The following is a 25550-nucleotide window of genomic DNA, read 5'->3' as shown; positions in this document are numbered from 1 at the left end:
GAGCAGTGACTAACAGGGTATGACGTTTCTGCCTGGAGTCACATCAAAACTTTGAAAATCCAGTGTGATTAAGATTAAAAAACACAGGTAATGCCATTAGGCTATATGGTTACAATGACAAATTAGGGTTGACAAGACAATTCATTAAGTAAAGGCACTTGCCGGACTGTGGTAGCACATGTCTTTAATCCCAGCACTCAGGAGGCAGAGTCAGACGGATCTCTGTGAGTTCGAGGCCAGCCTGGTCTACAGAGTGAGATCCAGGACAGGCACCAAAACTACACGGAGAAACCCTGTCTCGAAAAACCAAAAAAAAAGTAAAGGCACTTGCCACCAATATTGCTGACCTGAGTTTGATCCTTAGAACCTAACAGGATGGAAGGAAAGAACCAATTTCTAAAAGTTGTCCTATGATCTCTATACACATGCTGTGGCACATACCCTCCCCCACCCCCTCATAAAACAAATGCTTAAAAAAATTTTAAGCTGGTGGGGGTGGCACAAGCTTTTAATCCCAGTACTCGGGAGGCAGAGGTAGGCGGATCTCTGTGAGTTCGAGGGAGTTCCAGGACAGGCTCCAAAGCTACACAGAGAAGCCCTGTCTTTAAAAAAATAAATAAATAACATGAAAAATGCCTTAAAATCTTTGTTATGTATATTTTCAATAAAACATCAATACCAACAAAAATTTAATAGGCAAAATTTTCCTGTGATAAATCAGAATAACAAACATAATAATCATTATTAATAACCTTACAATGAGTTACTAATCTAAAAACCATAGAGGACTTCAGAATATCTAGGAATAATATGTCTGGTAAGTAAAGTCAAAGCCTTTCATAAAAGAGGATAAGGGATCTTTCTTGAATAAAGCTAAAATATTTTTGAATTTAAAATATAATTTAAGAGAATGCGGTAGAACACTTGCTACCTTGAAAAGATAATGCTCAGTGAAAGGAACCACACCCAGAAGCCACAGTGACTCCATGTATATGAACGTCCAGAACAGGCAACTCCGCAGAGGAACAACCTCAGTTTGTAGATGAGAGATCTGCAGGTAGTGGCCACTGCTTCTGTTCAGAGGGATAAGGTTCTGAAGTCAGCGGTGAAAGCTGCAAACCCTGCAAATCCAGCAGGCAGCAACTGAACTAGACGAGGACCAACGTATGGTAATGAACGACAACTTCATTAGAATATTTAAGAGGAAAATCTGTTGACCACAGATAGGCCAACAGCACAGAACAAAGAAGCCAGAATAGACCCACCTGACCTCTGCTTTAGGACAAAGGTGCCATTACAGAACAATGACAGGAAGGATGACTTGTTCAATGTATGCCCCGGGTTACTATAGGTCCAAGTGTGGGAACCCGTTTGACTTTTACAATAAAGCAAAATCAATTTCAAATGAATTAAGAACCAGGACAGGACATATAATTTAAAAACTCGGGTGAAAGAAAACAGAATAACTTTGTGTCCTGGCTGTGGTTGGAAAATGCCTAAACTAGATCTGAAAAGAACAAAAAGGAAACATCAATCATCTGCTAATTAGAAGAGAGAAATAAAAAACTGAGTGGAAAGTCAAGTCAAGAAAATAGAGGGGATAAAAAAAAAAGCCTGGGCTTTAATCACAACACTCTAGAGGCAGAGGCAGAGGCAGAGGCAGACAGATCTCTGAGTAGAACAGCCTGGTTCCAGTCTAGCAAAGGCTACATAGTGAGATCCTGTCTTTAAAAAACAAACAAAAGTGGGGATGGATGGGGGAGGGGCACACACCTTCAATCCAAGGACTCAGGAGGCAGAGGTAGGATCTCTGAGTTCAAGGCCAGCCTGGTCTACAGAGTTGAGTTTCAGGACAGCCAAGACTATACAGAGAAACCCTGTCTCAACTACTATCCTCACAAAAAAAAAAAAAAAAAAAAGGAAAGGAAAACAACTTTACAACAAAATAAATAAAGTAAATAAAACCTTTGTTCCTCTTTTAGACAGGCTCTCATGTAGCCTAGACTGGCTCAAATTCAAACTCAAACTCCCAAATGCTAGGATTACAGGAGTGCCCCATGATAACCAGCCATAAAAGACTCCCATCAAAAACACAGAAAAGAGGCCAGTGAGATGGCTCCACAGATACAAGCTCTTGTCATACAAGCTCCAGAACCTATGTAGGAAAGGAAACCATGTCAAAAGGCCAGATGTGGCTCCTAGCTGTAATTCCTAGCCCCAGAACTCTAACAGCCAGATGGAAGGTGGAAATGGGAAAATCAGCTAGACCTTCACATATGCAACCAGTGGGAAAAATAAGAAGAAACTGCCTCTAAACCACGGTAGAGGGAGTGAACAGAGGCCAGAAAAGTTGTCCTCTGACCAACACAAGCTCTCTGTATGCCCAAACTTTCACATTCACATACAAAACAAATAAAAATAAATCTTAAAATATATATGAAGCCCTACACACCAATATGAGAGTCAATTAAGTAGCAAACTGAGCAGAACTTGGAAACTGTCAAGACAGACTTCAGTAGGCGAATGGAAAAAATCAAAACACCGGCATCCATACAAAAGACACACACACGTGCTTAGGCCTGTCTGGAAATCACTATTGCTGTAGCCTAGGGTAGCCTCATACCTGAAGCAACCCAACCGCCTTTTCAGCATGCCAAATGCTTGAAAGTATAGACCTGAGCCATGCCCAGCACAGAGTATTATTAATGTTAAAAATAAATGTGCTACCGAGTCACAAGAAGATATTGAGGAACATCAAACAGACATAGACACTAATCTAAAAGGGCTTCGTAACGCATGATTCCAACTCCACGGCACTCTGGAAAAGGTAAAACCATAGTGGCCATAGGCTTTGGAGACTGGTGTAGGTACAGGGGCCAGAGAGGCATGAATAAGAGAAGCAGAGGGGAATTTGTAGGATAATTAAGCCATTCTGCATGATATTCAAATGATGATACCTAACAATATCCATTTATCAAACCCAGAGAACATGCAACATCAAGTATGAACTCTAAACTATAAAGCAATCTACCAATACTGGTTCACAATTCATTGCTTTTTTTTGTTTTTTTTTTTAAAGACAGGGTCTTATGTAACACAGGTTGGCTGGCACTCCCTAACAAAAGATAACCCTAACCTCCTTACGTCAGGCCTCTACCGCCAAGCATGGGATTACAGACACACACCACTATGGCTGGCTTTGGTTCACTAATTTTTAAAAATCTACCACACTAAACCTGGTATAGTGGTTCATGAAGTCAATTCCAGAACTCAGGAGGCTGAGGCAGGAAAACTAAATCACTGTAGTCTAAGGTCAGCCTGGGTTACGTGAGCCTATCTCAATATACAACAATAACAAGCAAATGCGTTGTTGTTATACTATATACGGAGGCGTAGTGAAGAGGAGGCAATATAAACAAGTTTGTATTTTACTCAATTTTTCTGAAAATCTGAAACTGTTCTAAAAAAATAAAAGGTTAGGCAGGTATGGTAGTCCATCCTGTAATCCCAGTATTTTAGACGGAAGACAGGAAAAGGACCACAATTTTAACACAGGGATTTTGAAACCAGCCTGGGCTACATGAAACAAGAAGAAAGAAGGAGAGGAAGGATTTCACACATATTGAGTAAAGAAAAGGCAAGAGAGGTCTGACTGTTACAGAAGAAGGTATCTTAAATGTACCTAACCACACAGACACATCCCAAGAGCTGAGGCCCCGCCCCCAATGAAGAAACAAGAACAAATGAGACAGAAAGACAGCATAGGGGGCAAGCTACAGTCAGAGAGAACCCTTCGTATGCCACCCCAGACAACGACTCCATCTCTCCAACTCAACTCTATCTAAAGGAGAAATAAAAATGTTTGTGAAAGTCAAATCCCCTGCCCCAAGACCCTCCCATGGAAAGCATCTTCCTGTTACTGTTCTTAATCCATCAAGGATTTTAGTTGACCCTTCAGGAAAAAAACAAAAAAAAACAAAACAAAAAAACCCACCAACTCTGTTTCTAATACAATCATCCAGATTTGGATACAGCACAGACTATTTTGATACCTGATTCTAATATCCTAAAATGAGGTAATTGGCCAAACAAAAGTTTACCTTTCCCGAAACCGATTCTCCGTCATAAAAGAGATAGTGTTTTTCCACTTTGCCATCTTCAGTTTTCATTTCTGCCATTTTCCTGGTCTCCCCATCATTAAGGGCAACATCGATCTCACAAATGGGACCAAAAAAGCCTCCAAGAAAACTCTGAAACAAAATTAAAATGCTCATTATTATCATGTTTAGCCAGTCACTACATTTTGAAATTCAAACTTAATTACTTCTATTTTAAAGCCAAGCAAATTACTAATCTATGAGTTAAAAAGTATTAAATTCTACATGAAAACCGAACTGAAGGGCTCGCCTTAATTAAACCCACATGCATCCAATCCCCAGCTCTGCCATCAAACTAAAGCAACGACCTGAACTGAGCACAGCGCACACACAGTTAACACTGTATCTAATTCACAATTTGGAGAATAGACTTCATGTTATAATTTCTACCACCAAAATGAAAAAAGAACTTGAACGTGCTATAACGTCAATCATTTCCACAGGTAACCTACATAATAATCAAATACTAACTTATCAAAAGTGTAGGAAGTCAATTTCTTACATGCAAGTGTAGACCCCTAAGAGACTTCCATCAGAGAAAACCTTGCACAGTCTAAAGTAACCCTCAAGCTCCAGTGTCAGCAGAGTGAACTAATTACCATAAAATCTCTGTCCTATCAGATCTGGACAGAATGTGTTACCACACACAAGACTTTTGAGTAAAGCTGGCACTAACAAACATTTGAGACTAATGAAATTCCTATAAACATTTCCAAAGAAAATATAGAGGCACTGTAACTTCAGATAAGTGCTTCCCAATGACAAGCTCTCTAGCTGGCAATGCCATGGATTGTGTGATCACTAACGACGACGTTCTAGTCTTTAAAATGTAAGAATGACAGCCTCCCATCACACCGGCCTATATCCTTTCTCATGTGTGCTTTCATGGGGTCCTTCTATGTTGCTCGATTTGGTCTCTACCCAGAAAGCTGGAGCAGTCCTCTTACCTCAGCCTTCAAGGTAGCTAGGTCCACAGGCACAACCCCCACACCAGTGCCTACATGCCCCCTTTCTACTCTGTTCTGCACAAAAAAACCAGTGTCCTTTTAAAAACATTCATCTAATCATGATGTTAAGTAAAGCAATCTCAAAAAGACAAATACTGCAAAATTCTCATAGACAGAATCTATATTTAACTACATGTACACACTCACACGTATATCACAAAAGTAGAGAGGAATTATTTGAGAGGAGGAGGAGGCTAGCAAGGAAGGGAGGGAATGAAGACAAAGGAGAGTTAAGAAGGGTGCAAATATAAGCAAAGGACAATGATACCTAAGTATGAAAACGTCATAATGGGAAATGGGCAGAGGACCTGAGTTCAGATCCCCAGCACCCATGTGAGAAAAAAAAAAAGCTGACTGTGGGTGTGACTGCTTGTATCCATAGCCTTAGCGTGCTTGTGTGTGTGTGCATGCATGCATACACACACATACACACATACATACACACACACACTACTCAGAAATAAAAAGAAAATGTCATAATGAAATTCTAATAAAATAAAAACCAATCTGATCACAGCACTTCTTTTAAATATTGCAACAGGCTGGAAAGCTTATAAAGTGGAACTACATTAGAGAGCAGTTTGGGGCCAGAGAGAAGGCTCATTGAGTGTATGTGCCTGGAACCAAGCCTTATAACCTGAGTTTAATCGCTAGGATCCATATGACAGAAGGAGAAAACCAACGCCCACAATTTGTCCTTTGACTTCCACACATGCATTGTGGCATGTGCATGCACAAGCATGCACACAAAATGAATGACGGCAAATATTTCTTCAATTAAAAAAACTGTACTTTGGCAGCTGGCCATGGTGGTGAATGCCTATAATCTCAGCACTTAGGAAGCTGAGGCAGGAGGCTTACAAAAGTTCAAGGCAGCCTAGCCTATGTAAGTAAGTTCCAGGACAGCCCAGGCTACAGAACAGGACCTGTCTAAAAACAGAGGTAAACAAACAGCAACAAAGAACCTACAAAGCTACAGAGGAGCTGAGGTGCTAATGTATGTATTACATAAGTAATATACATATTGTTTCTTTGAGGCAGGGTCTCATCATGTAGCCCAGGCTGGCCTCAAAAATCACAGGGACCCACCTACCTCTGCCTCTTGAGTGCTGGCATTTAAGGGATGGGCCACTATACCCAACCCAGGTGCTATTGTATCTGATAATATTGTATCTGAGCTCTTGATGTTCACTTGGTGAAGTTCATCAATTTGTACAATTTTTTCTCATTTACTGTGTATGAGTGAGTGTTTAGCATGCACTTAAGTCTGTGCACCATGTGCATGCCTGGTGCCTGCAGAGCCCACAAGAAGGCATCAGATCCCCTGGGAATACAGTTACACAGACAGTTGTGAGCCATCATGTGGGTGCTGGGATTTGAACTGGGTCCTCTGGAAGAGTAGCCAGTGCTCTTAACCACTTAGCCATTGCTCTAGTTCCATCACGTAAAATCTTTATAGGTAATGGTGACTTCAAATATATTATTTGAAACACACATACACTATATTCTCTGGTGTGGCTTAGATAGACCTACCAGCTCTCCAGATACAACAGCCTCAAATGATGAAATAATCTGTGCAGAAGTTCATCAAGTTTGCCCCTCTCCCCCTTGTCCTAGAGCCAGGCAAAGTACTACAGCCTGACTCACTCAGCCTTTGGTGGCTGACTCATCTCTGTAAGGGCTTTACCTGACACCCTAGTGCAAACTGGATTCTCCAAGTTTTGGTCTCCAGGCTGAGGAGGTTTATGACTCTGTGAGACCAGACATTTTCTCCTTTGTTCATCACTGAAAACGGAGCCTAAAAGCAGTTTATAGTATTTGAAACAAGGCCTCAAATACCTGTGGAGTGTTAATTTTCAATACACACTCACCATTCTAATAACAGAAAATAAGTAACTACGGATAAGAAAATGGACTAAAATCTCTAACTGTTGGTGACCCAAACCCTTCCTCAGAAAGTAGCAAAGTCTAAGTCTGGAACTCATTAAGCGTCAGCTCTGTCCTAGGGTGGACAGATAACGACAGTACACAATCTAAGGAGCCTCCTGAGATTATGTAGGTCACAGGTGACCCAATGACCAAACCGTTTTCATTATTCCTATATTAACAAAAGAATCTCAGTCTCTCTCTCTCTCTCTCTCTCTCTCTCTCTCTCTCTCTCTCTCTCTCTCTGGTAAAAACTTTTTTATTTATTTGTATCTTTTGTTTGTCTGTTTTTTTGGTTTTTCGAGGCAGGATTTCTCTGTGTAGCCCTGACTATCTGGAACTCCTTCTGTAGACCAGGCTGGCCTCCAACTCAGAGGTCCACCTGCCTCTGCCTCCTGAGTGCTGGGATTAAAGACTTGCAGCACCACTGCCCGTTTTGTCTTCATTTTTATTGTACGGATGTTTTGCCTGTGGTTATGTCTGTATGTGTGTGCCTGATCCCTGTAGAGGTCTAAAGAAGGCATCCAATACTCTGGAACAGGAGTCACAGGTGGCTGTGAGCCACTGTGTGGGTGCTGGGAATTGAACCCAGCTCCTCTCTAAGACAGCAGCCAGTTCTCTTAACTGCTGAGCCATCTCTCCAGCCCCAACAGAAGGGACAATTTCAAATAACTAACTACAAACTAGTACTTTTGACATGCTCCAAAGACACACAGCAATTTTCTTTCTGTGATGATAGTTTTTAACTTTTTTTTTAGCAACATTACAAACAAACTCAAAATTTAACCAGAAAGCTAACTTTAATAAGAAAACTTGTATTAGTTAAATATTTAGAAGAGAAAATAGCAGGCAGATGATCTGCATGGTCCACTCCCAGCTGGTTTTTTGTTTGTTTTGTTTTTGTTTTTCAAGACAGGGTTTCTCTGTGTAGTTTTGGTGCCTGTCCTGGATCTCGCTCTGTAGATCAGGCTGGTCTCGAACTCACAGAGATCCACCTGCCTCTGCCTCCTACCCGAGTGCTGGGATTAAAGGCGTGCATTACAACTGCCTGGCCCGTTCTGATTTCTTTCAGGCAGTGAGGACTGAACCCAGGGCCTGTGCTTACTATGTTCCACCACTGAGCTTGACTACCCTCTTCTGATTCCTTTTCCTCCAGCCTAAGATTGGGTCTAAGCTGCCCAGGTTGGCTTAAACTTGAGATCTCTCTTGTCTCAACTCCCAGGCAACATTCAACACCATGCCCGGTGTCCTAGTTACCTTTCAGACACCAAGTCTTGAAAGTCAAAACTTCTTTAAAAAGCAAAATGGTAATTTTGAAACAGTGCATTTATCCCCAAAAACTTCTATGTCTGTGCAGTTCAAAACTGATTGCCTGATAGTTAGCAATTATCCACAATGTGCAACTCAGTGAGGCAGCAAGGGAGGAAGGTGGTGACAGAAAGAAAAACTGACAAGGGGGAAAGATAATCTACCCAAGTAGCTGCCCATTTGAAACAGGGAAACTAAGTCAGCTATGTTAAACCAAGGCAGCTGGTGGTAAAACAACAAGGCGTACACCCCTTCCCACAGTGCCAACATCCGCTCACGTTACAAAACACAGGCAAGAAATGAAAATGAATTCTCTCCCTAACTGTATACTCCCCAAAGCTACTGAAAGGAAAGAAAGACTTGGAAACCATGGAAGTTGTTTTACATATCAAATAAAATATGGCAACTTTCCCCCACATATATACTCTATATAACAGGCAGAACGGTCTTCCCAATTTGAAATCTGACATTTAAAGATGCAAATTAAGCACTATTTTAACAAAATTAAATTGCTCAGAAGATCCTTTTCAAAGCTTAGTACAGCATATGAAGAGGAAAAATGATGAGCAGCACTTTAACAAGGTAACTGCTATCACTTTAAAAGCCTCCAATTATAGACATCTTCTACTGAACATTTTGACAACACAAGTAAAAACAACAACAACAAATCTGAGAAAAGAGCTTGTTTGCACCCAAAGACTTGGTTTGAACTGTTGTACTTCGAGATGTACACTGGGAGGTGGGGAGGACCCCATAACCACCATTGTAGTGCAGCCCAAACTGGCCAGGAACTTAGAGCAACTAACTCTCACCTCTACTTCCCGGCCTACAAGCATGTGCCACCACACCTGCCTCTCGTTGATTTTTGTCTTACTTTTATTTATTATTTATTTGTTTATTTATTTTGTTAAAGGGTGGCTCAAGCATGTCACAGCACACATGTGGAGGTCAGAGGACACTCTGCAGATTGATTCTCTCCTTCTACCACATGGGTTCTGGGGACTGAACTCATATCATGTGGCTTATCATAACTAGACCCAACTTTTAAAATGTTTTAAATTGTTTTACTTTAAGTGTATGAGTGCTTTGTATGTATGTATGTATGTGTACCATGTGCATGCAGTTCCTTTGGAAGCCAGAAGAGGGTGTCGGATCCCCTGAAACTGGAATTACATATAACTGTGAAGTGCCATGTACGTGCTGAGATCCTGTGAGACTGAGATCCTGTGAGAGCATATGGGCTAATAATACCTGTCATCTCAGCACTTGAAAGGTCGAGGCAAAAAAACTGTCACAAATTCAAGCCGCATTTGGGCTACACACACAGAAAATACCAGGCCAACAAGGTCGAAATAGCAAGGCCTTGCATTAAAAAAATAAAAAAGAAACCACATACACTCAAAAAAAAAGAAAAAGAAAAGAAACTGTTTCTTATAATTTAAAATCCCATTATTGAGCATTACCATCTAGCAAAATCACACGTGGATACAGAAAAAATTTAACAAAGTTTTTGGCCTCCATTTAAGAAAACTCACCAAGTCTGGTGGATGTAAAGAAACAGAACTTGAGGGAAAGGAAAAACATAATTAAATATATATATGAAAAACTTTCATTAAGGGAAAAAAGAAAGAAGAAATGGAGAGGGGAACCAAGGCTTCCACAATGTATTCACTGAGCCCACACACAATGAAACAGCAAATTCTCATACATATATACATGTGTGGCCATCTCAAGGTTTTAAAGCTTTATAATTTCGTTTGTTTGGCCAATATTTTGAAAATAAAAATAAATTGCTTTTGAACACAACTAAAGGGACTAATTACAAATATAACCAAAAAGTTAGAGAGCTGTTTAAGCTTCCTTTTCAAATTACAAGCAATGAAAGAAGGGTTCCCTAACACTCAAATAATTCCTTCTTATTTATTGCATTTGTAATTTTCACCTTAAACTAATTATCCGAACAAATCGTTAACTCACTCCTTAGTCTGAGCTGCAAGGGAGCAGGCAGCTAGCCTTACAGTTTATCTGTCCCTGGGATCACCCAAAATAACGTGTTTAAGAAAAAGCTCCCAGAATGAACCTCCCTCTTCCCCGTCCCCCCATTTCTAGTGAAAGCAACGTGATTTCTGACTTAAATTATTTAATCAAAGCAACCTTTTTTTAAATAGATCCGGCTGGCTTGGTCTAAACTAAAAGTCTCAAACAGTTTAGTGAAACTGGTGAGCTTGGGGAGAGCAGATGGCACACTGAAGGCTCTCAGGGTGTACAGGCTAAATAACATGAGCCAAATGAGCTCCGATCTAAAGACGACTGTGGGCACAGTTAAACAGTACCGTGTCCAATGATGCTTCCCATTAAGTGTGGTTAAGTGCTCTGATTTTCCTCCCTCCCTGGCTCCCAAGACATTGCAACATCCCAAAGCGCTACGTTGTAGAAACCGCTGAGGGAAGGAAGTGAAACCAAGTGCTTAAATCGGCGTCTGGAGATAAATGAGGGTCCCCGCCGTTCCGACACCCTTTTCTCTTTCCCCTATCCTAGTCTACAGATGCCAAAAGCCTCCACCCGGGTCGTGAAATCGCAGAAAGTCCCCAGATGCAGCTTAAAGAAAATAAGCGGACTTTATCGAGCTCGGGACGAGGGAGGAAGGTGAGCGGGTCTAGGCAGAGTCCGGAACTGAGGGTCTGGGCACGGGCTGTCCTCGGCTACCCTGGAAGGCGAGGCCGCGGGGCTCCGGCTGGGCGGGCTGCGGGTGCCCAGCCACGGCCCCCAAAACCGGTCGAGGAAGGCGGGCAGAGGCTCCGACATGGCCAGGACAGTGCGGCCGGCCGCAGGTGCTCAGGCCTGGCCCGGACCGGGCAGCCGTCAGGCCTCACCGCTCCGCGCCCCTTCCCTGCAGGCTCGGCGCCGCGCCCGCCGTTGGAGTCCCGCCGCGCGCACCGAGACCCCGCGGGAGACGGCCGCACACACCGCCGCGCACTCACCATTGTCACCGCCGCCGCCGGGTCCCCCACTTCACTTGGCTTTTCCTCCCGAGAACTCCCAGCCTGGCTGCGCCCCGCCGCCCGTCACGTGACCGCAGGCCACCAGCCGCACGTGACCACTCCTTTTTTCCACCCCTCCCTCCTCGCCTCTGGCCCCGCCCCACTAGAGGCCCCGCCCTCCAGGAAGGCCGTTTAGGGGCGGGGTTTCTTTGCCCCGCCCTTCGGGTGAGAGGCGTGGTCGCTGCGGGTGACGTCAGGTGGGAGGGGTCGAAGAGCGGTCTCCCAGTCCTTCCACCCTAGAGCTGTCACATGATGAGCAGTGCGCTGTGGAACTCCTCCCCCGGCACACCCATTTCCTCTCCCCTCCAGAAGTTTGAGGGGCTGGGAAGGAAGTTAGGGTTTATGCGGGACACGTGTCCTTGCAGGCTGGCCGCGTTTCTGATCTTCGTACCGTATCTCACCTGAAGCGGTTTCCCGCCTCACCCCCGAGAACTGTTGGCATTTTCACCTCCCGAGAGACCAATAGGGAGAAAAACTAATCTTAGAGCACATCCTTTGCAGTCCAGGGACAGCTCGCGACCATTCCCTCCAAGCCAGAGTAGCTGGGCTCACAAACGGGTTCCGCCCTCCTCCTCCCCCCGTAACAGCCCTTCCTAAAAGTTCCGGGAGAGTGCAAAACACGTCTCTACAACCACCGTGACCCAAGTCTGCAAGTCTAAAATGTTTAAAGGTTGATATGAGACTGTGGTCTCTAATCGCGACAGAATTCCAAAACTGGAAGTTAGCGGCTGGTGCTGCTGATGTTGCTGCTGCTGCTGCTGCTGCTGCTGCTGCTGCTGCTTCTCCCTCCTCCTCCTCCTCCTCCTCCTCCTCCTCCTCCTCCTCCTCCTCCTCCTCCTCCTTTTAAGACAGGGTCTCACGAGGCTGGCCTCAAGTGGAGGGTGTGCTTAAATGTTTGGTCACGCCTCCACCTCTGAAGTGCCTTCCCAATGTTGGGATTGCAGCAGTCGCGTGCGGTTTTATGCTTTGCTGCAGCTGAAACCCTGGGCTTCCTGCATGCATAGAGGAGGGGATCTCTAGCCTAAAATTATATTATCTGAAAACAAGGTTTAAAGATTTCTGTACCAGGAAGGTTTGGGTCAGATGGATGTTTGTGTATCTATTTACTGTTGAGACAGGGATTCACTAGGTGTCCCAGGCTTGTCTGGAGCACTCTATGTAGCCCAGGCTGTCAAGAAATACATCCGTCCTATCTTCAGCCTTCTCAGTACTGGGGATTACCTGCCAGTGTTGCCACTGGCCAGATTTACAAAAAGGTTAAAAAAAAAAAAATAGTATGGAGACAGGGGAGTATATATAGCTCAACATTCTCTTGGTTAAAAACCTGTGAATCAAGCAGTGGTGGTTCACGGCTTTAATCCCAGTACTTGGGAGGCAGAGGCAGGTGGATCCTGAGTTCGAGGCTAGCCTGGTCTACATAGTGAGTTCCAGGACAGCCAGGGCTACCTGGAGGGGCGGGGAGGTGGGGGGTGGGGACCGAGCATCAGATTGTTTGACAAAGGACCATCAGCCACTCTGTAAGAGAGGAAAAGACAGGCAAAGTGGTTCATACCTGTAATCCCAGCATTCTGGAGGCAGAAATAGAACTGTTGTGAGTTAAAAGGCCAGCAAAGACCTGCTGGGCTCCAGACCCTCTTACAAATGAACGAAAGAGAGAGAAACAATTGACGTAGTCTAAGATCTGACAGCTTAACTGTGTTCACATGACTCTAGCCCCATTTGCTCAAAAAACTTAACCCTCTAAATTGCTGTGGTATGCTTGTCAGAAATCTATCGACTGGGGCTGGAAAGATGGCTCAGCTAAATGAAGAGCACTTGCTGGCTGCACTTCCAGGGGATGAGATTTGATTCCCAGCATCCGAACAGTGGCTCCAAACTGATGCCCTCTTCTGGCCTCCATGGGCACCATCAATGCATGTTGTGCACAGACATTCTGCAAAACATCCATATATATAAAAGGGTTTGGGTTTTTTGCTTTTTTTAAAAAAAATCAATTGATTGTAGAATAAGGATCTCTTTCTTCTAGACTTTCTGTATCTATACACACCATCTCACTGTCTTGACTACTAAAATGTTAGAGTAACCTTGAATCAAGGAAGTATAAAAACAATATCGGGTCTTCCATTCATGGACATGGTACATTTTCCTAATTTTTAGATCTTCTTTAGTGTCCTTCACCATTTTTTATAGTTCTCAGTCAAACACATCTTTTGTTAAACTTATGTCTAGGTACCCATAGCTTCTACACTATTGTAAATGGGATTTAAATCGTTCCCTCTCCAGCTTGTCAGTGTGATGTGAGTGACCGTCCTGTGTTGATGTGTAGCCTGCAATCTTTCTAAATTTCTTTGGTGGTTTGCTCCAGTCCTTTTTATTTTCTCCCCCACCCTCTCTCTACCTGGATTTCCTTTTCCCTTTGTGGAGCTGAGGATTGAACCCAGAACCTTATGTATCCCAATCCACCACTCTACCCCTAGGCCACATGCCCAGCCCTCTTCCTGGAATTACTTGAACTCTAGATTGAGCTTCCTGAGTGGATTTTCACTTTCCTTCCTGTATTCCATCTATCTGTCTTTGGTTGTTTATTTTCCTTTTCTTTGTTTTTGTTTTTGTTTTTGTTTTTGTTTTGTTTTTCAAGACAGGGTTTCTCTGTGTAGCTTTGCTCCTTTCCTGGATCTCGCTCTGTAGCCCAGGCTGGCCTCAAACTCACAAAGATCCACCTGCCTCTGCCTCCCGAGTGCTGGGACTAAAGGCATGTGCCGCCACCGCCCGGCCTTATTTTCGTTGTCATGTTTTTATGCTCATTTATTGTGGGAGGTGTGCAGCACAGAGCAGAATGTATAGATGTCCCTTCTAGGACTTGAACTCCTGTCTTCAGGTTGGCCAGCCAGCACGTTCATCAGATGTGCCATCTCACCAGCCCTTGTTTTTCTTCTTGTCCCAGAAATGGTCTTAGTACCCTTCTCAGGCTGACCTTGCCTTTGTGATCCTCCTGCCTCAGTCTCCTGAATGCAAAGATTATATCGTGAACCACCATGCTTGCTCAAGTTCTAATGCTGATGGTGATTCTTTCTCCTGCTGCTGCACAATGGTAAACAATGTCAGGCCTAGCTCTCCAGATTGCTGGGATTAGAGGCATGTGCCACTACCGCCCAGCTAAGAAAATATTTTAAAAAGGTATTTTATATCAAAGAGTTGAATGACTATGCTACTAATGTCTTATTTTCTACAGGCGGTTTTGTTTTGTTTTTCTAAACAGGGTCTCACTTTGTAGCCCTGTCTGGTCTGGAACTCACTATAGAGACCAGACTGGCCTTGAACTCACCTGCCTCCACTTAAGAAGTGCTGGGATTGAAGGCCTGTGCCACCATGCCTGGCTTCTATAAACCATTGATGACTTGTGCAATGGGTAATCAATTTAAAGGTAGCAGTGTTAGGGATGAGACATAAGCAACTAAGTGATCATCAATTCCACAAAGCAAATCTTAAGAGGGGACGACTTCTCCCAGGTGACTATTTGGAAATGTTTGGGCATATTTTCCATGACATCTAGGGGAACAGAACTACTGAGCATCTTATGGAGAGGGGTTGGAGACACAGGTAAACATTCCACAATAAACAAGGCATCACCCTGCAACAAAAAAATCCTGTCCAGAGGCTTGGGGTATAGCTTCGTGGCAGAGCTGCTGTGGGATGTCTTTCTGTACGCTGAGAATATGTGTTGCTCTGATTGGTTGATAAATAAAGCTGCATTGGCCTATGGCAGGGCAGGATAAGGTTAGGTGGTACATTCAAACTAAAGATGAGAGGAAGAAGTGGGGAGCTGGAGGAGACACCAGCCTGCTGCCCAAGGAGCAACAAGATGCCAGCAGACCAGTGACGCCACAGTCACATGGCAACATATAGATTAATAAAAATGGGCTGAGTTATGTTATAAGGGCTAGCTAGCAAGAAGCCTGACCGATAGGCCATACAGTTTGTAAACAATGTAAGTCTCTGTGTGTTTGCTTGAGACCAAGCAGCTGCGGGATGTGGCAGGACCGGAGAAACTTACGGTAACACAGAGCCTTAGGTTCAAACACCGATTCAGCCAGAAGAAGAAGGAGAAAAGAAAAGAAAGAAATCCTTCCCAAAGCACCAATAATAACAAGAATGAGAAATCCTGGTTCAGCACAGATGAAAGAAGGCAGAATACCATAAGATATAAATACATTAATATTTTAAACAGTGATTGAAATACTAAGACAGTAGCAACAAACAGCTTCTGCACAATCATTCACTCCCTTCCCTCTGCTGTCTTAGCATTCCATTTATAATTTTTTCCCCCCAGAGCTGAGGACCGAACCCAGGACCTTGCGCTTGCTAGGCAAGCGCTCTACCGCTGAGCTAAATCCCTAACCCCCCATTTATAATTACTATCGATTTGGGAAAAAACATGTATAATAAAAATATATTACAGTTATTTGCGTTTCCACCACTATATTGTGAATGGTCATAAATATTCCTACAGCTTTGGTCCTTGGCTAATGAGGGTAAAATATTAGGAGGAACCTCTGTACATACTTGAGTCTCAGCCATCCCTTTTCTCAGCTATGCAGCAGGTCCGTCCTGTGATTAGCTCCATTACACCCAAGGTGAGTCCTATATTTGGCTCTCATCCCTTGCATACATGGATTAAAATGTCACGCCTAAAGTTCACTGGGACTCTCACAAGGTACCCTAGGGGAAAAGTTCCCCGGGAGCCATGTCATCAGTTCCTGTCTGTTGCTGTGATAAAATATTCTGACTGAAAGCAGCTTAGAAAGGATCTACTGGGCTTACACTTCCAGGTCACAGTTCATCACTGAGAGAAATCCAGGCAGGAACTCATGGAGGAGTTTGAAGCAGAAACCATGAAGGACTGCTGACTGCTCGTGCTCTCCCAAGCTAGCTTTCCTACAGCCCAGGACCGGCCGCCTAGGGATGGTGCCACCCACAGTGGGCTAGACCTTCCTTAACAATCAAAACAATCCCCAACATGCGAATTTGATCTGGGCAATTTCTCAACGGAGATTTTCCTCTTAGACGACCTTAAGCTTTGTCAAGTTGACGGATAAAGTTAACTAAGGGAACATCTAAATCTGAAAAACAGTTTCAGGAATGGAAAGCACAGATTTCCAGAGTTATATTCGATGCAATTGAGTCCTTATTTCTGCTCCTTCATTCTTAGACCCATATATTCTACCTATTAAAGACACAGACTCATACAAAGCTATTGAATTAGTTTTGGGGGTATGTTTTTATTTGTTTCTAAAAATATTTATTATTGCCGGGCGGTGGTAGTGCATGCCTTTAATCCCAGCACTCAGGAGGCAGAGCCAGGCAGATCTCTGTGAATTTGAGACCAGCCTGGGCTACAGAGTGAGTTCCAGAAAAGGAAAGGCACAAAACTGCACCTTGTCTCAAAAAAAAAAAAAAGATTATTTACTTTTGTTTTTCATGTGTATGAGTGTGTGCCTACAAGAATGCATGTATGGGCCAGGCTGTGGTGGTGCATGCCTTTAATCCAAGCACTAGGGAGGCAGAGCCAGGCGGATCTCTTTGAGTTCAAGGCCAGCCTGGGTTACAGAGTGAGTTCCAGGAAAGGCACCAAAGCTACACAGAGAAACCCTGTCTGGAAAAACCAAAAAAAAAAAAAAAAAAAAGAATGCATGTATGTGCACCGTGTGTGCCTGATGCCCAAGGAGACCAGATCTGTGGGATCGGGAGTTATGGAGAGTTGGAGCCGACATGTAGAGACTGACCCAGCCTCACCCTCCTCCCAAAATCATTTTGCTAGAATACAAAAAGTTAACTTACCAGACAGTGGTGGTTCACACCTTTAATCCCAGCACTCAGGAGGTAGAGGCTGGTGGATCTCTGAGTTGGAGCCCAGCCTGGTCTACAGAGCAAAAGCCAGGACAGGCACCAAAGCTACACAGAGAAACCCTGTCTCGAAAAACCAATATATATATAAGTATATATATTTATCATTATTTTATGTGAATGAGTGGTTTTGCCCGTATGTATATATGTGCACTATGTGCATGCCTGGTGTCCATGGAAGCCAGAAAGTGACATCAGATCTCCTGTTGTGAACTGCCATGAGAGTTCTGGGAACTAAACCTGGGTCCTCTGCCAGAGCAGCCAGTGCTCAACCACTGAGCATCTCTCCAGCACCACGATATCCTATGTATCTTTATATATATATTATACATTTAAAAAGAAAATCATTTTTAAAGTAATTATTTCCTGGACTAGAAAAAGAAATCCCAGAAAGCTTCCCCCCTTTGGTAGTATCTTTGCTTTAACGGAGTAACATTTGAAATTAAACAGGCATCTGGGGGAAAAGGCCAAGCATTGTGAGGCATTGAGACCACACTATGTGTTACTTAAGATGTTAAGCTTCTAACTGTACAACCCATAATATTGGGGGGGGGCTGAGGATCGAACCCAGGGCCTTGTGCTTGCTAGGCAAGTGCTCTACCACTAAGCTAAATCCCCAACCCAACCCATAATATTTTTAGATAAACAACATTCACTGCTTCTCCATGATATCTGATGGCCATAGCACAATGAAGCCATAACTCTAAACCACGTCACGTAGCCACTGGAGGAGGTCACTGTTTCGTTTTATTTTATTTTTAATCATAAAAAGGAGTACTTTAGTCATTCACAATACAAGTCGAGTTCTTGAACACTTTTGGTATGAAATATTGTTCATCAATTTGCTATTCAAATTGAATTTTCAGAAACAGTGTGGCTTTTAAAGGCTGTTGTATAATAATGGGGGTGGAAGTTAATTCCATAATGTTGATTCAATACACATATAAGTGCAGATATTTTCCAGAGCAGTAACAGCATTTAAGCGTAATTCCTTAAGAATTCATGAGGAAAGGCTGACAGGATTTAAGAGTCATTTCCAAGTATTTTAAATTTCATGTAAAACTCTTTATCCCAAGACTGATCATTTAAACGTGGTACACAAAGTATACTGACTACATTGTTCTGTGTGGAGGTGGGGAGCAGACACGGTCCCTTTCATATAATCAGATCTTCTGGTTGCTCTTGGTTTTGCTCGTGGGGCATCCTGTCTAAAGGCCTATAGTTGTAATAGACAGCCTCGCTTTCATCTGCTGGCTGGTACTCCCATTCCAGGTCAGCTAGGAAGCCACTTCCTGAGCCGGAACCAGAGCCGGAGCCCGACCCGGACCCGGAGCCAGATCCCGAACCTGAGCCAGAGCCTGACCCAGAAATGTCTTCAGAAATAGGGATGATATCATCTGGGAATCCTCTCATCCTGAAATACAAAGAAAAAAATGTAAAGTTCAACTTACCAATACTGTAATTTCAATATTTTAATCTAAAGAAATAAGCTGTGTGTGGAGTAACACATGATTGCAGTTTTGGGCAGTAGAGGCTGCAGGATCAGAGTCATCCTTGGACCCGTGGTGAACTGCAGCCAGCATGGGCTATCTGAGTCTTCCTCCAAAAACAAAACAAAAATGGGATTGGGTTAGGGAGAATAAGAGGAGTGAGAAGAAGACATGGAGACATATTTAGACACCCAGTTGTTCAAAATCAAGGAGTTAAAACCCTCTTCAATGCTTCAAACAAAAAGCCAGGGCTAAAGAGACAACTCAGTGGTTAAGAGCACTTGCTGCTCTTGCAGAGGACCTGGGTTCAGTTCCCAGCACCCACAGGGAGGTTCACAAGCACCTGTTACTCCAGTTTCAGAGACTCTGACATCTTCATCTGGCCTCCTCCAGCACCAGACATGCATATGGTGCCTGCACATATATGCAGGCAAACACTTGTCCATGTAAAATAAAAATAGATGCAACTTGGGCTGGAGAGATGACTCAGAGGTTAAGAGCACTGGCTGCTCTTCCAAAGGTCCTGAGTTCAATTCCCAGCAACCACATGGTGGCTCCAACCATCTGTAATGAGATCTGGCGCCCTCTTCTGGCATGCAGGCATACATGTATATTATGTATACATAATAAGTAAATAAATCTTTAAAAAATAGATAAAATCTTTAATAGAAAAACAATAAACCAAGCCCTCCATGTCAATGTTTGCTTATTTTCATCATATTAACTCATTGCCCTCACTGATTCCACATTTACCCAAGGCAGACTCAGATGAACAGTGTTCATTGTTCATATCACTAACTACAGAAATCCTGTTTTTTATTTTCTTTACCACCATCTACTTAAAAAAAAAAAACAATAAAAAAATCTTTTGATATTTTCTCCCTAAAGAAAGGGCACACCACCAAATCGTTCTAGACAGATGACATTGTTTCCTAATTTAAGCTTTCCACAAAACTTCTAATGAACTCACATAGTACCAAAACAAAGATTAATGCTCACTCTTTGTTCTTTTGAGGTAGGTAGAGTGTCATTAGGAAGGCCAAGTTGGTCTCAGGCTCTTGACTCTCTTGCCTCAGCCTATTAAATGTGAGGCTTGCAGGCATGTACCTACATACCTAGCTCAAGAAGTTCTTTTTTGTTATTGTTTGTAGATTTTTTTTTTTGAGACAAGGTCTCATTTGTATATCCCAGGCTGGCCTAGAACTCACTCTGTAGACCAGGCTGGCCTAGAACTCATAGAGATCCACATGCCTCTGTCTGCAGAGTGCTGGGATTAAAGGTGTGGCCCACCACACCTGGAAGAGGCTATTAACCTTACCACAACTTAAACACTAAATTTCCTCTCCTAAAATATAAGACTTAAATATGTACTCTTGAGCTAAAGGGGGAAGCGGCCAGGGTTGAGTCAGGGGGTTGGTTAGACACATGTAACTCATTCTACAGAGCACACGAAAGCCAGAGCAGAGAAACGGTGCCACCCATCCTTGGCAAATCTGGACAGCAGAGCATCTTTGGCAAAAGTTGACTTCCAGCCCAGAATGGTGGCACAAAAGAGACAAAGGGGTGACCACAAATTTGTGGCTAACAAGGTCTACATATCAAGACCCTGTTTCAAAAGTGGGGGTGGTTGTTAATGTTATAGCCTATGGGTCATTTTCTCCAGGAAAATCACAAACTATAAGCTGTAAAACTGGTAAGAATTATACCCAGTCATTCATGCAAAAAAAAAAAATTGTTTGTTGACTAGCTGGTCTCTGCCCTCACTGCTTGAGATATAACAGGGAAAGAAAAGTGAGGTCCCCCGCTCAAGAAGTTAATATCCTAGTGAATAAATCAATCAGGAAATGGTAGGTAATGCAGAGTCAGGAAACAAATGTCATCAAATGTGCCCAGGAGGCTGCGTCAGCCTGCCGGATCACCGAGAGCGGGATGCAGACATGACCGTTACTGACACACAGACGGAATTGAAAGGTGTGGAACAGGCAGAGGTCACCTTGAGGAAACACAGCCCTGTGACAGAGCCAGGACACACCATATGTTTAACGTGAGCCAAAGAGAACACAGCTACAGAAACCCAACAACCCAGACATGGTGGATGGCAGACACCCACAGGAAGGGGCTTTCAGAGGAAGTAGTGAGTCAATCATCTTAAAAGGCAGTGAAGCGGTCAAGTAACCTAAAAATAGAGACATGATCAATTGATGTGTCTCAATCACCAAATCCTCTGGACTGAGGACAGGAGCAGTCCAACTATATGTGTTGGGGGAGGGGCTAGCATAAGCATCCCTTCTATGACGTGCTGATGTGCCAAGTATGGTGGCGCACACCTTTAATCACAGCATTTGAGAGGCAGAGGAAGGCAGATCTCTATGAGTTCAAGGCCAGCCTGGTCTACAGAGTGAGTTCCAGGCCAGACATTCCTGTATAATGAGAGAAAACTTTGTCTCAAAAAATAATCTGACATAGTAAAGAACAGAGTGGAGAAACAGTTATAAAGAAACAGAGTTGGGAGCTGGGTGGTGGTGGTGCACGCCTTTAGTCCCAGCACTCGGGAGGCAGAGACAAGCGGATCTCTGTGAGTTCGAGGCCAGCCTGGTCTACAGAGTGAGTTTCAGGACAACCAGGGCTGTTATCCAGAGAAACCCTGTCTCAAAAAAACAAAACAAAAGATATAGAGTTGGGGGTGGTCTATCCAATGTCAGGAAGCCCTAGAATGTCTGTATACTGGTGAAAGAAGATGCTGGACTAGAGAGGCAATAGCAGAATAAAAGTCTGAGACAAGCTGGTGGGTACAGAGTATAGGGGAACTCTAAATATTTAACCCGAGGGGGGGGCTGCTTAAACATGGAGTAGCAGAGATGTAAAGTCAACAAGAGACAGCCGAGGAACCAGAGATGACCAGCTGGCATCTTCCCACACTAGCCAGCAAGATGGCGCATCACATGAGGTGCCTGCCACCAAGTCCGATGACTTAAGTTCAGTCCCCTAGACAACAACTCAGCCCTGTACATTGTCCTCCAACCTCCACACATACCCGGAGGCATCTTTATGCACGTAAACACACGCACGTAAATGGGAAACAAAAGCAGGGCTGTTCCTAAGTTGTGGAAGCTGACTTGAGGCAAGGTCTTACTCTGTAGCCCAGACTGGACATGAATTCACAACCATCCATTTTAGAGGAATGTGGTACCATGCCTAGCTGCCTTTTGATCCTAACAGTATTGATTTATATACCCTTGTTTTTCCAGAACATGTTGAGTGACAAGTCAATCACAAAGTAAAACTGAATAAACACTGATGAGAACTAAAAAAGATTTTTAAAAAAACCTGTTAATTTCAGTATTTAATAAATATGTTCCAATTCAGCACAAACAAAAAAAACCACTGTGGTAGGCACACACCTTTAATCCCAGCATACAGAGGCAGAAGTAGGCTGCTCTTTGTGAGTTCAAGTACAGCCTGATCTACAGAGCAAGTTCCAAGCTAGCCAGGGCAACACAGTAAAAGCCTGTCTCAGAAAAAAAAAAATCTAAATCGATTTTAATACGTAAACACTTTATTTGCATAAATATAAAACTATATTCAATCGTTTTCCATGTATGTTGGGGGAATCGTTCTCAATGTTTGTTCCTGCCACCCACAAGAAAACCTTACAGAAACATGGATGAGCCCACGTGTGTTGGCACATCTCAGGCTTCGTTCAGCCCATGTGGCACGTTTTCCCCTAGTGTGAAGCAGAAAACAGAGCTGCCACAGCAGGAACCTGAAAGGAAACACTCCGCCGCTTCCGCGAGACTGAGATCGGACCAAAGTCCACTTACAAAGCAGGATCGTTCATCGATGGGCGGAGGAGGTTGGTGGATGCGTCCATGATGAGGTCGAACAGTGGTCCCTTCTCCTCCACGCAGTTTGCGTTGCTGCCGTCAGGGTTGCAGCGTACCCACTGGTACCGGGCTCTCCGAGCAGGGTAACCTGTCGGAACACGGAACCCACACGGGCGTAAGCATCCCTCACACAGCCTCATTGCAATTATTACACTCTGTCTCTAACAAGTTAATTGGATTCTTTCCTTTTCAAGACAGTATGTCTCTATATATCCCGGGCTGTCCTGGATCTCGCTCTGTAGACCAGGCTGGCCTCGAACTCACTGAGATCCACCCGCCTCTGCCTCCGAGTGCTGGGATTAAACGTGTGCACCACCACAGTCCTCGAGCTGTTGGTCCTCTTGCCTCAGTATTCCCAGGGCTGGCATCACAGCTGTGCACACCCGTGCCCAGCACTGTTGCCATGCCTGTATCTTTATCTCCACGTTACCCAAAGGTCCTCCAGATGGAGATCGGTACCTGATGCCAAAGCACCGCCTTCTTTTACAGAGATGCTTCAGATCCTATGCCTTCGTTCTCCATGTTAGGAGACAGGGTCTCCCTATGTAACCCAGGTCAACCTTGAATGGAGAGGATCGCCTCCTCACCTCCCACTTCTGAGTCCTAGGATGCCAGCTCTGAACCATCACATCCTGTTGGAGATGAATCCACTGATGGTTCAGACAGGTTGAGGAAACCAGTCCTCATGGTACAGGCCTGTAATCCTAGCTGTTTAGAAAGCTGAGGTCAGGAGGTCCTAAGTTCAAGGCCTGTCAGAGCTAGCCTGGGCAACTCAGTGTGAGAGAATTTGTGGTAGAGAATTTACATAGCATGCACAAGGCAGTAAATTCGACCCCGAGTTCCAAAGCAGGGGAAATAGTTGGGTACACTAAGAAGACCCCAAACAGTACAGCACCCTACCACTTGTGTTTTAGGACCCTATGACAATGAACATTTTTTTTTTTTTTTGAGATAGTGTTTCTCTGTGTAACAGCCCTGACTGTACTGGAATTCACTCTGTAGACCGGCTGCCTCTGCCTACCTGAGTGCCGGGATTAAAGGTCTGTGCAACTATCACCCAGATAATTTAAAAAATTTTAAACCTGGGCTGGAGAGATGGCTCAGAGGTTAAGAGCACTGGCTGCTCTTCCAGAGGTCCTGAGTTCAATTCCCAGCAACCACATAGTGACTCACCATCATCTGTAATGAGATCTGGTGCCCTCGTGTGGCCTGCGGGGATACATACAGGCAGAACACTGTATATGAAATAAATAAATGTTTAAAAAAAAAAAATAAAAATAAAGTCGTAGGATACATGCGCTGTGACGCACTTTAATGAGGCTGAACTGGTGAGAAATACCGCACCGCCTTTGAGTGCCTCGTCTCCCCGCCTCAGGACACGCTTGACTCACACCAGTGTAGCTCCTAACCACCCAGCCAGGAGGAGCATGTCTAGGACTCTTGCAAAGGAGGGAGAGGACTTTGACAGCCCCGGATGGAAGAGGAGGCAACATTTCAGAGAAATGGCCAAGTGCTCACTTGTCACAGGATAGGGACCAAATGGTAATGAATGTTCTGGTAGAAAGTGTTTACAGTACAGGAAACCCATAACTATGAATGAGTTTGCTAGTGGTACAGCAAAGTGGTAGAACTGCACTTAGTGTGTGCCGGCCCTGGGTTCTCTCCAGCCCCCTACAGTATCTCCAATTAATTTATTTTAATTGTATGAGTGTATGTGTGTGTGTGTGTGTGTGTGTGTGTGTGTGCGCGCGCGCGCGCGCGCGCGTGTGTCTACTCAACAAGAGCAACAGATATTTTTAATATTTAAGCCATCTCTCCAGCTCATATCTTGTAAAAATTTTTAGCCGGGCTGGTGCCACCGCCTTTAATCCCAGCACTCGGGAGGCAGAGCCAGGCAGATCTCAGTGAGTTTGAGGCCAGCCTGGTCTACAGAGCGAGATCCAGGCAGGAACCAAAACTACACTGAGAAAACCAAAACCAAAAACAAACAAACAAAACTTAGATTTATTATGTATAGTGTTCTGCCTGCATGTCTGCCTGCAGGCCAGAAGAGGGCACCAGATCTCATTATAGATGGTGCTGAGACACCTTGTGGTTACTGGGAATTGAACTCAGGACCTCTGGAAGAGCAGGAAGTGCTCTTACACTCTGAGCAATCTCTCCAGGCCCTTAAAACTTTAAGTGGTTAAAAATGAAGGGGAAAAGAGAAAGTGGAACACCCCTTTGCACACACCGTCGATTCAGCACCAACAAATATCGGAAAGTGGCAGAAAACACACACAAACGGCTATGGTAGTAGATCTGGCAAGTTTTAAACCTCGTTTTCTAAAGTGCTGTAATAACATTCTTCTGTGATGTAAGCATTTAAAAGACTCAAACAAAGGGCTGGAGAGATGGCTCAGGGGCTAAGTCCTGACTGCGCTTGCAGAGGACCCAGGTTCCATTCCCAGAAGCCACAGGGTGGCTCCCGACCTCCATTAACTGCAGTTGCCGGGGATCCGATGCCCTCTTGTGGCCTCTGCAGGCATCAGGCATGCACATAGTGCAAATTTACGTGCAGGCTAAAATCCCATAAACATAAAAAATAACAATATAGGAAATCATGTTAAAAAGAAAAACAAAATGTAGGTTTTTGGAATGGTACCAGCACTGTGGTCACAGCTCTCCAAATGCTGATCACCCGGATGAAGAGGACAACGCTGGTCCATTTCTGGGAGCAGACTGCTTGGAGGGAGACCCAGTCACCACTGATTACTGCTGTCCGGTTCTCAGTTTACTATGTTTCAAATGTGAACAACACTATAGTCATGAGCTCCCGATTCAAATGAGATGT

At 44.0% G+C, this 25550-nt stretch overlaps 2 protein-coding genes across 6 annotated transcripts in view; both read right to left on the bottom strand.

Annotated features, from left to right (window-relative positions):
* Positions 1 to 11508, bottom strand: part of Vps26a (VPS26 retromer complex component A) — a 32735-nt gene extending 21227 nt beyond the window's left edge. The window contains exons 1-2 of one of the 3 annotated variants that reach the window (XM_059281537.1): positions 11380 to 11508; positions 4101 to 4250 (exon numbers count right to left, since the gene is read on the bottom strand). In XM_059281537.1, coding sequence (XP_059137520.1) covers positions 4101 to 4250; positions 11380 to 11382 — 153 coding nt within the window. In that variant the 5' untranslated portion in view covers positions 11383 to 11508. Of the gene's footprint in view, positions 1 to 4100; positions 4251 to 11016; positions 11320 to 11379 lie in introns of those variants that run through there. The other 2 variants (XM_059281536.1, XM_059281538.1) reach the window with 2 other exon arrangements.
* A 6564-nt stretch (positions 11509 to 18072) lies between these two features.
* Positions 18073 to 25550, bottom strand: part of Srgn (serglycin) — a 30432-nt gene continuing 22954 nt past the window's right edge. For all 3 annotated transcript variants that reach the window (XM_059281767.1, XM_059281766.1, XM_059281768.1), the window contains 2 exons: positions 22655 to 22805; positions 18073 to 18757 (listed from right to left, as the gene is read on the bottom strand). In XM_059281767.1, coding sequence (XP_059137750.1) covers positions 18499 to 18757; positions 22655 to 22805 — 410 coding nt within the window. In that variant the 3' untranslated portion in view covers positions 18073 to 18498. The remainder of the gene's footprint in view (positions 18758 to 22654; positions 22806 to 25550) is intronic.

Source organism: Peromyscus eremicus, chromosome 16_21 (assembly GCF_949786415.1).
Source record: "Peromyscus eremicus chromosome 16_21, PerEre_H2_v1, whole genome shotgun sequence".
Taxonomy (NCBI): domain Eukaryota; kingdom Metazoa; phylum Chordata; class Mammalia; order Rodentia; family Cricetidae; genus Peromyscus; species Peromyscus eremicus.
Note: the sequence above shows the minus strand (reverse complement) of the source record. Positions and strands in the feature narration are given on the sequence as shown.